The 14927-nt window shown below is 41.8% G+C and overlaps 1 protein-coding gene across 1 annotated transcript in view; it reads right to left on the reverse strand.

The window, feature by feature from the left end:
• LOC144770834 (rap1 GTPase-activating protein 1-like) overlaps nt 1-14927 on the reverse strand; it is a 114874-nt gene that overhangs the window by 42317 nt on the left and 57630 nt on the right. Inside the window, exons 10-12 of the mRNA XM_078655614.1 lie at nt 13494-13580; nt 10097-10228; nt 2348-2485 (exon numbers count right to left, since the gene is read on the reverse strand). Coding sequence (XP_078511740.1) covers nt 2348-2485; nt 10097-10228; nt 13494-13580 — 357 coding nt within the window. The remainder of the gene's footprint in view (nt 1-2347; nt 2486-10096; nt 10229-13493; nt 13581-14927) is intronic.

A 14927-nucleotide genomic window follows, 5' to 3' on the forward strand; every position in this document is an offset into this window, starting at 1 on the left:
TCCTATCAATGAAAGGACAGATTTGGCCCTGTGCAGGTTGCGTGTAGATACAGGGATGAAGGCACTGGACATGCTTTGACCTTTTCAGCCTATTTCTCACAAAGGGTAAGAAAACAAGAGGCAGCAGTGTTAAGGACTCTGCTTTGACTTTTAGAGCAGAGACTCATTAGAAGACTCATTAGGCTTGACAATGTTTGAATGCTGTTGCTCATTACCAAGGCGCAACAATATGTCTGCTGATTTGAAGAGACTAGTTCTTGATTCTTTACATCATGTGGTGATTCCTTTTAGTAGATATGCCCATTACAACTTGTTGTTTGGTGTCATTCCATTGACTGTATAACAAAGGGGGGACCCGGGGCAATAAAGTTCAGCGCACGAGCCCCAAGATATGAACTGTAAACCACAAGGTGTGCTATTCCTAACAGAAGAAAAGTAGGTGAACGAGAGGGGAACAGCTCAAATAAGAAGCAAGGGCCCTTACACACCCCAGGGAGTGTCATGCTTCATCATAGGGCAGCACCTCTTTGGGCTGGTGCTGCAATGCCCAACGGGCCCTGCAGGGGGCGGCTCTTTGCCAGAGATCTTTATCCTGTGATTTTAGCCGTTGATGAAGCGGGTGTGGGGGGGATATAGGGTGTATATACAAAAGTGAGTAGAGTGTGGGAATGAGTACATTTTCAAATAACTATGGGAACCAGCTGCACTAAATTTAATTGGCTGGTTCCATCTCATGATCAAAAACGTGTGATGCTTTCACTAAGAGATTATAATACTCTTGTCAAGCATTTCGAGACAAGATAAGATTATTGTGGAGAAGTGTGGCTCAATGGTTAGAGCAGCAGACCCTGATGCAAAAGTCTGGCCTGGGACCAGGGTTCAATTCCCGCCTCGGCAGGTCTTGGGCTCAATTTCCTCTGACCTGATAATTCTCGCCTCGGTGCCTATTCTAATCATGGGTCTCACTCTGCACCTCTGGGCAATAGCTTGCTTAATCTCCACAATGGCCCCAGCAACGCTGGGATGCCTGGATTCACCTTGGGGGTGCCCAGGAGTGGGCATTTCACAGGGAAAAGCCTGGAAGGGTTCCACAGCGGTATGCGTACAGCGCCAGGAAACCCCGGTTGGGGTATAAGTGCGCTTTACAAGTACAAATTCATTTCATTTCATAACGGTCAACATGTTTCATGCCCTAGGGTGTCATGGAGATCGTGGCATTTCTTCAGGACCTAGAAACCCTACTTGCTACTCATAGAGGGGTGGTTCATATCTATGTGTAAAAATTAATGACCATGCCCTCACTAAAATACACCAACTGCAACACGGTTCCTCCTGAGTATGGTCCTAAACAGCAACGTTTTACCATGTTAAAACCAGGTTTCCCCTGGTCTTAATTTTGACGCTGCCCCATATTTATGCCACCCTTGTAAATATGGGGCAGAGTCAAAATCAGTGGATGATACAATAGAATGCTCACCACAACACCCATTGCCCACCCCTTTCACGCTAAGTATAGCGTGAAAGGATGCCTTATTTCCAAGGCGGCGTTAAGTTACGTTAAATGTGATGTTCCTGTGGCAATAGGGGCTTGTAGTTATGCCCCTAAGTATCTTCATGGCTAGTGTTTCCAGAGTGGGAATGTTTTCCCATACATGCCAAAATGAGAACCAACATGATTGTTTATGTTTTGCATGTTGTGTCCACACACTGTGTTACTAATCTCTTGGTTAAATTCATCTGCTGTTCCTGTGTTGTGTGCAAGATGGCTTCTTCTTGCCACTGATCTTTGTATGCAGTGCTGTATATGGATACTCTCAAATACCATACCAAGAGCGGAGAACAGCCATTACAACGCGGGGATTAACCCGCACTACCATTACAACGCGGGGATTACAACGAAAGTCGTTACAACGACTTTCGCTGGAGGGCGCTGTTGGATAGGGAATAGTTTAATTTTCTATCCAACACCTTCCCTACAGTCAACGTGGGCTGGAGTTGGAATAGAAAATTAAACTATTCCACTATCCAGCACCCTCCAGCGAAAGTCGTTGTAACGACTTTCGTTGTAATCCCCGCGTTGTAATGGCATGCGGGGTAAATGCAAGCGTTGTAATCACATACAACCCCAAGAGCCACTGAAGTGGGTTAAGAATTCATTTTCAGTGGGTGATGATAATGAGGAGGGGGCTTGGAAGCACATTAGAAAGAGAAACTAGAAAACAATTATTTGGTGAAGGTCTGGAGATACACTCAACTACAAAGGGGTGGGTAAAAGCCCAGCTTGAAAGGAGGTAAGATAGACGGGGAGGCCTGGAAAATCACAGGAGGGTGGAACGGAAAGACTTACCGCAGCAATTGCCTTTGGTCCCTCTGCAACACTGTGGGTGAGGACAAGGCTGGCCACTGCTGGGCGGGACTGAGACGGGGGTTTCTTCAGGGTGATCCCCAGCGTATCTAAGCTCTGACTGCGTCCGCGGATCACTCTCTGGACAAACATAAGGAGAGACAGACAGACAGACAGACATGTAGGAAGAAAGCACCAAAGTTGGAAGTGGGGAGAAGGAGATGGGAAGAGATTGACCAAGAGAGGCAAATACATTTGGAAACACGCAAACCACAGAGGAAGAGAAGAGACAGCAGAGTGAAAGAGACACACAGATATACACTACAAAAAAAGGGACAGCAGTTGTAAGGAAGACTCTTTTTTCAGTCACATCAGCTCTGCATCCATGCTCTCCCTGTATGGGTTAGACAGACAAACTTGGCAAAGAGAAAAAAATGAATGGAAACCTAATTAACCCCATAAAAATAATATGGGCACACACAACAAGAGAGACAAAAAGTTTCTCACCACTACAAATCATAAGGAAGTGCGAGAGAATGGTACAGCGGGAGAGGTGGAGAAGTAGACATAGAACAAGAAGGAGAGATGTTCAGACAAGCATTCCTCATAAACGGTGTAGGAGACGCATGCTTTGGTCTCAAGGGCTGCTCACATGCGCAAGAGGGGAAGAGCCACTCATTTGGTTTTTCAACATATTTCTTGATGGAAGAAAGGAGCAGAGACAGAAAGACAAAGATAAAGAGGGGAGACAGAGGGAAGTCAGAGACACATATGGGACAAAATCATCACAGAGAGTGTGGAGGGACAAATTAGGAGACATGAAGAGAAAACCCTTGTAGATACCATTGTAAAGCTCGTGTGGGCATCATTTGTAATTGAAATAAGTGCCCAGTCTTAATTTTCCATTGCAGTGCACTGGATAAAGTTGGTATTGATGATGTTCACTGAATACACATTGTAACATTTTAAATGAAATGTGAACAGAATGTGGGTTAGACCCATGTGTTAAAGACCAAGGAAGAACCTTATCACCCATACTAAGGCGTTCAACAGCAACATAATGAGCAAGGCAAGGCACGGGTTGTCAGATCCCAGGATGAGATCCTGACTCCACAGTAGTGCCTGGGAGGACACAACTTCAGCTTTATCTACAGACAGTTAAGGAATCTGACAAGTCTTACTCTTTACAAAACCAAATGCATAAACAATTGAATAAAGATACAAAGAAGCAAAATTGGTTATCATATTTAGGCACATCTAGGCAGCTGAGATGAGACATAAAGCAAGTAAGACTTAAAAAAGTTGACCATTGCAAGAAATATGAGTAGTGGCAAGGGGACAGACAGCCCATGAGACACAAGAAGGTGAAAACAATGACATAACTATAATTTTTCTAGGGAAAGAGATTATTTTCACACAGAGAAAATATTGTTCAAGTGAGGGATTTAGTTTTGCCAATTCTCAAGTACAGTGCTATCTACATATGCAGTTCCCAGAGAGATGGTACACAATGGTGCAATGCCCGCTTATGCCCTGATCATTGCAACAAGAAGAGAAATGTCACATTCTCACCCAATGCAACAATCCCATGGTACTCCATGATTCAGGCAGCTCTAGGCCAAACATATACTGCATATGCTTAAATTAAACAGTAATGGAAGTAGTCCTTGACCAGAACCAAACCCTCATTATTTTTAGTGTAACAGTTGTAATAGATGATGGTGCAATCTTAAGAATTTGGGGGTATATTATCAAGGAACGGCATTCAAGTTATCGCCTCTTTAGCGGCAGGAAACTGCAGCTAAAACTGAGATAAAGGGCTTGATAATATGCCGTAGAGAATTCCAATAGAAGCCCATGTTAACACCAGAATATGGACTTCTATTGGAATTCTCAAGGGCATATTATCAAGCCCATTATTGCCGCTTTAGCAGCAGTTTCCTGCCGCTAAAGCGGCGATAATTTTAACTCCATTCCTTGATAATATGCCCCTTGGTGTCTGTCACATTCAGAGATACAGCAGTTTGTGATCAGTATAATTCTTAGACAACTCCTACCTCCCCAGATCTACTGGAGTCACAAGTCACGGCCTAGTGCTCATGCTCCTGCCTCTGATTTGTGACGTGGCATTTGACTTCCAGCTAGTGACACTTCTAAAACTTTTTTTTACCATTGAATTTGTAAATACTGCTGTACCTAGTGCTTATAGGAAAAAATCTTTTTTTCTGCAATTGGTATCATTCTTGACAAAGAAATTCCATGCTCCCTTTAACTCCATACTTATTCTACTCTGCTACCCCAGATACAGATGGTTCAAATTCCCGAAGGGTTCAAAAGCCACAAGGGTGTCTCAAATCTTCTATTTTGTGATCTTGCCTAAAGACAGCTTTTAGTTGTCTGCTGTTGAAGACCAATTTGGACAAAGTCAATTCTTACAGTGGATTTTGGGACAGCCCATTGCTTACCATTGGTTTGCTTTGTTGTCAATCTCATTTGCTTGCTTCTTACTCCATGGCTTTCCTTCCTGTTCTCGTGTTTGTCCCTCTCCTTTTGACAGGATGATTTGTATCCATCATTGGCTCAACATCAGAGAACAGTTTTTTTTTCTTTCAGGATTCTATGAATGTGCATGTGTTTTCTTGCCTTCTCCCCTGTGTGGTGCACCCCCATCGCATACCCAGCTCTGACTTTTCTCTTCGTGTTGCTCCCCCACATCAAGTTTGTTACATTTGATTCTTTATACCACTTGACTTGTGTGTTTTCTGTTATTATTACCCAATTCACCTGCTCTCCATTGTGGCATATCATTTATTTAATTACCTCCACCCTTGTCCACTCCACCATTGCACTTCTGCCCCTCTCAGCTTGTGTGCTTTTAATGGTTTGCTGCTGATGCTTGACTGTCATTTGTCATGTTCTTATTTGACTTTCACAGAAAACTGCATACTTTCTGGCTTCCTTGTGTATAAGTACTTGTGTCATCAACCACGCCTTGGCCTCTGACACATAAGCCATCCTCACTCACAATCTGGTAATCCCTTGCCTGCAATCTGTCGGGCTTTTAAGCTTCTCTACCCTACCTATTGACCCCACCAATCACTTGCAAGTACTAACCCCCCCCCAGCCCCACTACCAATGACTTCTAACTCCCTCTTCATCCACCACAAACAAATCCATCTAAGGTTTTCTTCTGAGAACTCAATAACCAGCAACCAATAAAAGAATCACTAATCATGGGTTCCAGAGTAGTGCTCTACTTGCCAGTAAGTGCTTAAATGCCTTGTTAGGCATAGCAGGTGCTATATAAATGCAACCCAATACAAGATATATGAGTACTTCAAGACACAGCTTCTGCATCAGTTAAGATTTTACTCAGGTGAAAGGGAAGAAGCCAACAGAAAATGCAATTTTTTACACCCTCTTCCCCACATCCAAAGTGTCAGGAAGGTTCAGCTTGGTTAAATACTTTGAGACAGCTCCCCAGTCCTATATGTTTGATCTGTGTCAGGGAGATCGCTGATGGAGCTACTACGTGTCTTGAGATCTAACATCAGAGGAGGGGTGCAGCACAACTTCAGATGGTGGCATCTAAAGTCTAGGCTTGATAACATCATTTCAGTCAGAATAAATCCTATGCACTATGATACTTTGAACCCTCTTCACATCAAGTAAAACACTGTCTTATTCTTTGTAGTCTAATACTTGCTATGTCCTAAAGATATCTTCAGACAGCATTGTGTTGTTGCCATTTCTGTTCATCAGAGAAGACTTATCTTTTCACCTTGTCTTAATTATGCCCCTCACCACTCAGTTCCTTGGTAAAATGTGTATGCTGCCAGTGCCTCACTCTGACAACCCTCTAATAAACATCACAGAGGATCATCATTGCAACTTCTTGTAATGACATCATGACTTTCAGGTCTGAAACCTCATTACTTTCAATCTAGATAACATTTGTACTTTGTGAATCTTTGAGTACAACACCAAAACTTGTTATATTCTTCACAGTCAAATACCATACTCCTAGGATCTCATTTGTAATTCTAAATGCCAATTTTGTGTCCACAAAATCAATTGTTGTGGGAGGCCCCACTCCATTCTGGATGAACAGCGGCTAAGAAGGATTTGGAGAAAGGCTTTTTGTCCATAAAACAATCACAGTTTTCACATATTAAGTAATTGGAGTGTCACTGGACTCCTGTGGCCACTCCTTTAAGTGGTCTTGCTGAGCACGCTAGGAGCATAGCGTGGGACTATCATTGATTGATTCACTTTTGTTGTCATGGAGCTAGCTAAAAATTACTGGGGTGAGAATCTGGTATCCTGGAGCATGTCTTTGGTCAACAGAAGTGAACGTGTAAGGGGCAAATGGAAGCCCAGTCCGAAGTGTTGCCTAACAACATTGGAACTCTCCTTCTTGCAGTGCGGTCTTTCTAGAAACCAATTAAATCATTGGATCCCGGAGCTTCCAAGAGAACCACTTCCAGTCATCGTATGATGCTATTTTTAAACTCAATCTCAAGTAAGAGCTTTGAGTGAGATAGATGACCGTGATCTTAACTTGAGTGACATATAGAAGTAGGAGCATTAGATTTAAGTTGTCCCACATTGTAGTCTAGAACAACTGACAGCCTAATGCCGCTCAATTGACTTTACTGTTCTGTTTTAGATTAAGTACAATTGGGGCTATGGCATCCATGGCACATTGTAGGGTCTGCAAGACAGGAGCGTTCCAGTGGGTCTCCATCCTCTTGCAAAACATGCCACTAAGCTCCTATTGGTACATGGGTCCAAATGTTTTGAACATTGGGTGGAACATTGATCCAGGATTGGCCAGTACGGCACATATGAAGTAGAGATGCTGATAAAGTAGCATTTTTAAATTGAGTTGCTTCATTTAACCCTTTGCCCCTTGACAATTGTATCTGTTCTAGTCCTTTTATGTGATATAGGACTTGATGACCTCTTAAGCACTGTGAGAGGGTTAAAGCTGAGGCATTATACCTGACTTCTGAGGGTAAGTCCTTGTACCTTTTTTGTAGCACAATGCTGAGTTTCCACAGGTGTTTGCACCTTGTTAACACACATGGTTGAGATTCTACATTACTGATAGTTATGGAGCCTGAATTAACTTCCAGGAATCAAGATAGGTCCTTCAACTAATAAATTGCGGAACAAGTGCTACAGTGTATCTTATCAAAGATAAATTATGTTGATGTTGTTTTGAAACATGTATGTTTCTTTTAGGTAAACTACCAATGGATACCTGATAAAGTGGACTTACACAACAACTACAGGTTCTGTAAAAAACAACTTGTTTAATTTCACTGAATTTATATTTTTCTTGCACATAACCTTGAAAAAGCTACGGTGTAAGGTCCTGAAGAAGGCCACTACATCTCTGTCAAGGGTATAAGGTTGAAACGTGTCGACCTATTGTTGTCTCTATGGCAGGTTGAATTCTCTCTTGCACTAGCTTGGTTTTTAATCATCACCCAGAGATGCCCCAATAAAGTTTATTGCGTACTCTAGTGCTAGTTTTGTCCTATTTTTCACACTTTAACTTTTTGCTCTGTAACCCTCACCACACTCAGTTTATCCAAGGTAATAAGTATACCTCTCTTCTCAAAAACATCCCTGAGCTCCTCCCTTTTGAAGATGGGTTTGTAGCCTGCATCATGATTAGGTTCTTGACGCGAGGTTACCCAATGATGAAGCATGCAACCTCTGGGTGGGTGAGGGAAACCGTCCTTTAAAAGGGACACTCCGCTAGCACTCTTTCTTGCTTATCCCCTTGTAGACCCAGGGCCTGACATCCACTGATAAAGTCAAAAGTTCAATCTCCCTCTTCATAGACAACAGCATTATTTCCTCTGCATTTTCTCGAAGTCCACTATCATTCTTAACTGATTCAGTTTATATTTCATTATATAGATCAGGTCTCTTATATGCACTATTCTTGCCAGTACCTCAAAATACCTACTTCTGCCACCGTTGTTCCTCAGCACCATGTGAAATGCCATGCTTCTTCATTATTTTTAGTCCCCGAAATTCGATTTAATATACCATTCCCTCAAGTTTCATTGTAGTCCATCCTTTATGATTACCCTTCCAACCAACTACCTGTGATGGCTTGGAACATGGAATTACAGCACAGGGGTTCAGGAATTGACGATGAATCACATGATAGCCTCCACCATTTCACAGCTTTATTCCATGTCTCCCGGTTGTAGGTGGAAATTCATTTCTTTGCAGGTCACTTTTGTCCCAAAAAATGGTCACCATTTCATGGAGACCTGTAAGAGGTAGCAAGTCAAAAATACTAATATGTCCTAGCAATCTGGATGAGTTGACTTCCTACAAGCATTATGCCAGGTCACTTGCACAAAGAAGCAAAGCACTTATAATCTGACCACACCAAGGATTTATAATGCTACTGAGCATAATTCTCCTTGTGGCATCAGCTCTTCCATGATGCGCTGACTAAACACTTTACTCTGTTCTGGAGTCTACGCTTTCTGACCAAAGGCATTTATTGGATGTAGTAAACACAGTGGGCCTGATTCACAAAAATAAACGTACACTTTGGTGTAAGTTTACAATTTGTTGCTCTTCATGAAGGAATTTTACGAGTAGTACCTTCACGATTGTAGAGTCTCTGCGCTCGTGGCAGAGACACCGCACACTTGTGAGATAGTCTTAAAGATATTACACGTAAAATTTGATCAAGAATAGCAACAAATTGTACACTTACACTAAAGTGCAAGTTTACCTTTGTGAATGAGGCCCAGTGATTCCCTTCGTTGGCCCTGGTTCTATTCAGTGTGTGACTCACAAGTGAGTGACCTCCATCAGAAATACATACTAGGGAAGATGGACCGCATCTCGGAGCCACTTACATCAATCTTAAGCATTTGATAAGGTGTGTGAAGAGTGGCATATCTCTCTTCTCTATCAAATCCAGCAATGTTTCTGTAACAAAGATATACACAAATCAGTTAAACATGGCTTGAGGCCAAGAATTGCTCCAATCAACAACTTGAAAGAAGCATAGAATTTCTGACGTATAGATCACATTTGACTGACATCATAATTTGTTTAATATATATATTTGTATTATTTCAATTATATATTTTTACATGATAGAGTTGTATTCTCTGTCACATTACACAATCCTATGATACACATATTTCAAGAGCACATTTCAGAGAAGACCTTGGCATTTTATTGCTGCTTTAAGTGCACATGGATCATTTTGTCTTAAACATGAAGTTACAATTTGGTGGCCACATGCAGAAGAAGGTATCCACTCTGTCCTCCATTCCATGACCAGAGGGGCCCAGTACAACAATGTCTCACAATGTTTCCAACAAGATTCTGATGCTCCAAGGTGCTTCTCAGGCTTTGGCAGTGGTTAGCTGGAAATATTTGGCCTTTGGAATGTGTACAAAGATTGGACCTGGCTACAGATATTCCTTGGATGGACCTTATGTTTGCTTTGAAAATAGATGAAGCCAAAGGATGGAAGCAAGGGTTCAAGTTTCATGACAAGCAAGTTGAAAATACGATTGTGTTCCGGTTATTGGGAATGATGATGATGGAATCAGTGTGGCCAGCTCATGCTCTTGGTTGATGAGCCTTTCAAGCTAGAATGGAAGGTGATGAGAGGCCCTGCCATTGAACAAGTGGAAACTCTCAGGTCTGAAACTGGTGAAAGTTATGAATGGATGATTACCTCCCACTCCTGCTCACCTTGAAGTTCTCAAAGAAGCCCCCTCCACCATTTTCCATCTTGTCATCATCGCTCACCAGTCCCATCATGCTCTGGCTGCGAAGCTGCAGCTCTTCGTACAAGCTTTCCATCAGGGCACCCCGAGTCCGTTCCTGCAGTACAGAAGTAGAAAAACATCTTCGTGTGGGCTGCAGCAGTAATATTCAAGTCCTTTACCAAACAAAAAGCCTCAAGCAACTTCTCTGATACCATTCCTGCCTCCCAGGCTAGGGACCTTAATTCCCATCGCACACGCTACTGGATGATTGTCATCAACATCTCTCTTGACCATCCAAAAAAGTTTACTTACTGTTTTAGCAACCGTTCACAAAGGATCAAACCTGACTTTGCTCTTTCACATCCTCTCTCTCTTCTTTATTGAGTACCTCATAAAGTCATCCTTGAATATTACTTTGTCTTGAACCTGTCTTAACTCTTCCACTCACTTTTGGAAAAACCTATAAAAACATGCTAATGATCACAAATTACTTGAAGGTGTACTTTCTGAATGGTGCATGTTTTCATACCCTGGGCCTACTTCGGTGACTCTTCCCTTTGCTTCGGATTCTGCAAGAAAGACTCTGACTCAGGCTCTCATACTGAGTCACCTAGAATATTGTAACAGTTTATTGCTCTCTGCTGATGAAGCATCAATCAATAAACTGCAGGTGGTTCAGAATACAGCAGCTCGATTGGTGCTGAACATGCCGCCCAGATCTGCCTTAAGTGCTCCTCTCTTAAAACTCCATTGGTTGCCAATACACCAACGGAAACAATTTAAGATCTGTTGCACTATCCATAAAGAATTACTCAATCTTGGTCCCAGCTATCTGTCGGAAAAATTCATTTCCTATCACCCCCCGAGATCCTTGCGCTCCAGCTCCAAACATCTACTGAAGGTCTCCAGAATTAGGAGAGCGAGATTAGGAGGTAAATCTTGGACCGAAATACTGGAACGAACTTACCCTCTCCCTAAGAGAATGATCAAATCATCTAACTGTTAGGAAATTACTTAAAACCACTCTGTTTTGTTTTTAAAAAAGTAAAGTAAAAAAGTAAAGCCCTACAGCTGCCGCAACATAGTTGACATGCTTCCACAAAGCGCAGAGATACTCCTCGGAGTTGATTCTGGCGCTATACAAACCCTTAAATAAATAAATAAATATCTTTCACATTCCACTCCCTACCCCCTGCCCCTCATTCTGCAACTCCAGGTTAACCCTGGTTAGACTCATTCGACAACCTCAATAGCATTACATATACCATGGAAGCTTCCAGCTCTCTTTGTATCTTTCAAGATTCTAGATACAACCTACATTCACACATCAACAATATGGTTACAAATGCACATCACCAGCTAAGAATGCTAGGAAACCTGAAACTCTTTATCCATGAATATAACATTAAGACGGTAGTTCAATCTCTGACACTCTCCAGACTTTAGACACTATTACATTTTTACCTCAGCCCCTTATATCAAATTCCACTATTACCATCACTCACAGAAAATTGAAAAAAGCTATTTTTATTTCTACCTTATTCTAAGTTTGTATACATAATTTCCTTATTCCTCCACCAGTTGCTCCCATCTTCAGTTGTTTAATTTTGCAATGCTTTTTTCTGTATGTATCTAGGATCACTGTTTATTTTACGTTGATCCTAATGAGCTGTTCTGAGTTCAGAAGCGAACACATGCCTGCCTTGAGAACAGCGCATTAGTTGCAAGGTAGACTGTTTGAAAGCACCTCCATCTTCCACTGTGCAGACAGCTACCTAGTCTCCATTTCAAAGAGGGATAAAGACCTGGCTGACAATAAACAATCCATCCACACACAGGAAAGGAAATGGAAGCTAAACAGAACTCCAGTGACATCATGGTAGTGAAGCCAATGGATTTCTTCATTTGCAACGGCCACACGCTTCTTTGCAAATGAGGGAAGTGCCCGCTTGGACCAGGCTGACAAACATGTATATCTGTATCTAGGGATACAGATCTAAACAATCTGTGAGCCATCTGTAGCAGTTGTGCAAAAAGCTGACACATACACCTGTTGTGCCCCAGTGGCACTTTTATATATTACAACCTCTGATGTTTATTTATTTTATTCGCCCTTTATGCATTCTCTCTGTGTAAAGGACTTTTGCACCCTGGAGCCCTGAGGGTGCTACATAAAACTCTATAACTAGATACATTATATAAACATAAACTAACAATGATAGACACACTCCTTTCAGAAAATGTTGAGGCAACCTTTCCAGATCAGAAAGATCCACATTGTGCTCCATTGTGCACTCTGGATGGCAGAGTGCACAATGGAGCAATAAGTGGAAAATGAAAGGATGAATCAGAATGCTAAATACCTAAGGAATAATGGGTAGATATATGATGAATGACATCATAAATATATTGCAGAAGAGTTGACTAATCTAGGATAAGTTAAGTTTGAAGAGAGGAGGAAGGGATACAGGACCTGTGACTAAGGAAATCAATCACTGAATTAAGAAGAGAATTCATATGGAGGGGAATTGGTAGAGGTGTGAGGCTGAAGGAAACAATGGAGAAGGGCATGGATGTTGTTGTAGGAAAGGAAAGGAACATTTTCAAAATGATAAGGAAGGGAAACAGGAAAGAGTGGGATTGGGTAGATGAAGGATGAACGTTTGGCAGGGTTAAGGGAGAAATTGAGGTACATATGCATGGAGGATGAATGGGGAGAGTGGGATGGATGATGGCTTAAAAGGCATGATTAAACAGAAGTATTGAGTGGTGGAATGTTGGTCAGATGTTGGAAATGGTGAGGTCATTTTTGATGGGTCACTCAGAGATTGGCCTGAAGTGGAAGGAAAGATAAATGAATATATGGGATGTAACAGACATGCATATTTTGGATTTAATAGCAAAGTGGTGGAGTAGTGTGTAGACAACAGGCAGGTGATTGTATGGTGGAATACATAAATAATTGGGGGAAATTATGGCTCTCGTAAGCCCCGGTGACCAAAACACTACTCCTACATGATTAGAAAACCTGTGATTATTATTCCTTGAATCTCAATAACTATTCAAGGGAAAATGTCAAACTAGAGAAATTTGTAGAATCATCTACACCATCATTGAAACACAACACTTTACACTTAAACTGAACGATGGGTGGTAACGTGAACGATCTATTCTAAAACTTCAAGCCGCTTTACATGTGTTATGGGGATCGAAGAGCAAGAATTAGGCATAAGATTCAGATTTAGATGAAACAAATTCACATAAAAACCTTGGAGATAGGAGCACAAGTGTGTACCCACAGACCACTCTGCAGTGTGTACAAAGGATACCAACGAGAATCAAGTACATTGACAATATGCAGCCATTGTAGGAATGCTTACCTCCAGCTTGGCAAATTTCTCAGCTCGGTAGCAGCTATACTCTGCATTGATGAGTTTGGCCAACAAGAACTCTCGAAACTCTGAGCACTATGGAAATAGGAACAAGAGAGGTTGGTTAGGTCAGCAGGGTAGGAATACTGTAGTACAATATCTATCTGGCTTGCGCGATATGGTGTAGATTGGGATGGGATCACACAGTGATGGATTGGATAGAATTAATAATACTTTTATATTTATTGTGAAAAATCTCCCTTGATTAACACGTGGTGTTCTCATAAAGACGAACTCCGTACAATAGTCTGGGAATGAAAACACCAGTGATTATACTTTTGTTTATAGTTACAACACAGAAACTGGTGGCAGGTACTATTGCCGCACTAACGGACAGTTATGAAAACCGTTCCTTGGTTCTGGCTACGGTTTGCACTATTGCCCACCTCCTAAAACCAGCCACCAATGTTGGTCTTAACTTGACATATAAGCTTTTTTACACAAATGTGGAGAGGCAACGTGTATCAAATATGTTATTGGCTTCAGATGCCATACATTTAGACATAAGTAGATGACAGGAGTGATGAATCTTCCAACAGATGACGTAGTTTTCAAAATGCTTTTATTGTAATTCATCAAATCCACAGCCTACGCGTTTCACCCAACACGGGCTTCTTCAGGGCTTATTTTTGTATCTTTGCACAAAACCGTTATTTCTCCAAAATAGGGAGTCTTCATTGACCTTCCACTCCAGCATGGGCGAGTATATCCAATTCACAAAGTCGCCCATTCGTTAGATAGGTGGATATTGTTATAGAAATCCCTCCTGTGTCGGGGAAATCCTTGCTTCTTGGAATGAAAGACAAGCTCTGATGATAGTCATGTCGCTATCATGTGCCAATTTAGGCACAATGTCCTATCTCCTATGTCGGAGTCTTTCTCTTCGGGTCTTCGTTCCGGAAAGCGTGTGTAAACTTTTGTTTATTTATTTTGAATTCTTCATCAAGGAAATGCCCGGCAGGTCTGCACCACAGGCGAGAATTGAGGAGAAAATTGAACAACCACATGCCCCTTTGCAGATGGTTTGTAAGTTGGGGTGAAGTGAATCATGGAAGGAGATGTCATTTTGCATCTGTTATGGAGTACACAGAAGTCTCCAGGTGTGTACCTGTAGAGCCTGGGCAGTGAAGACATTCTTCCTCCAGTGTAAAAGAGGTGTTTGCTGACTTGGTGGATAGAAATGTGTTGGGAAGGGAAAGGAGTACCCTGACTGTAATTGGCTTCAAGGATCATAACTTGTGGCATGAACACGATTTACTCTGTTCATGCATGCACTTTTCCTCAGCCTGGAACAACTCACTTATCCTTGCTGCTTGAAGCACTCACAGTTAATCATTGTGTCCTTTCATATGCCCTTATTATAGGGATTGAGAACAAGGGGTG

The sequence above is a fragment of the Lissotriton helveticus genome, chromosome 7, assembly GCF_964261635.1.
Source record: "Lissotriton helveticus chromosome 7, aLisHel1.1, whole genome shotgun sequence".
NCBI classification, from domain to species: Eukaryota; Metazoa; Chordata; class Amphibia; order Caudata; family Salamandridae; genus Lissotriton; species Lissotriton helveticus.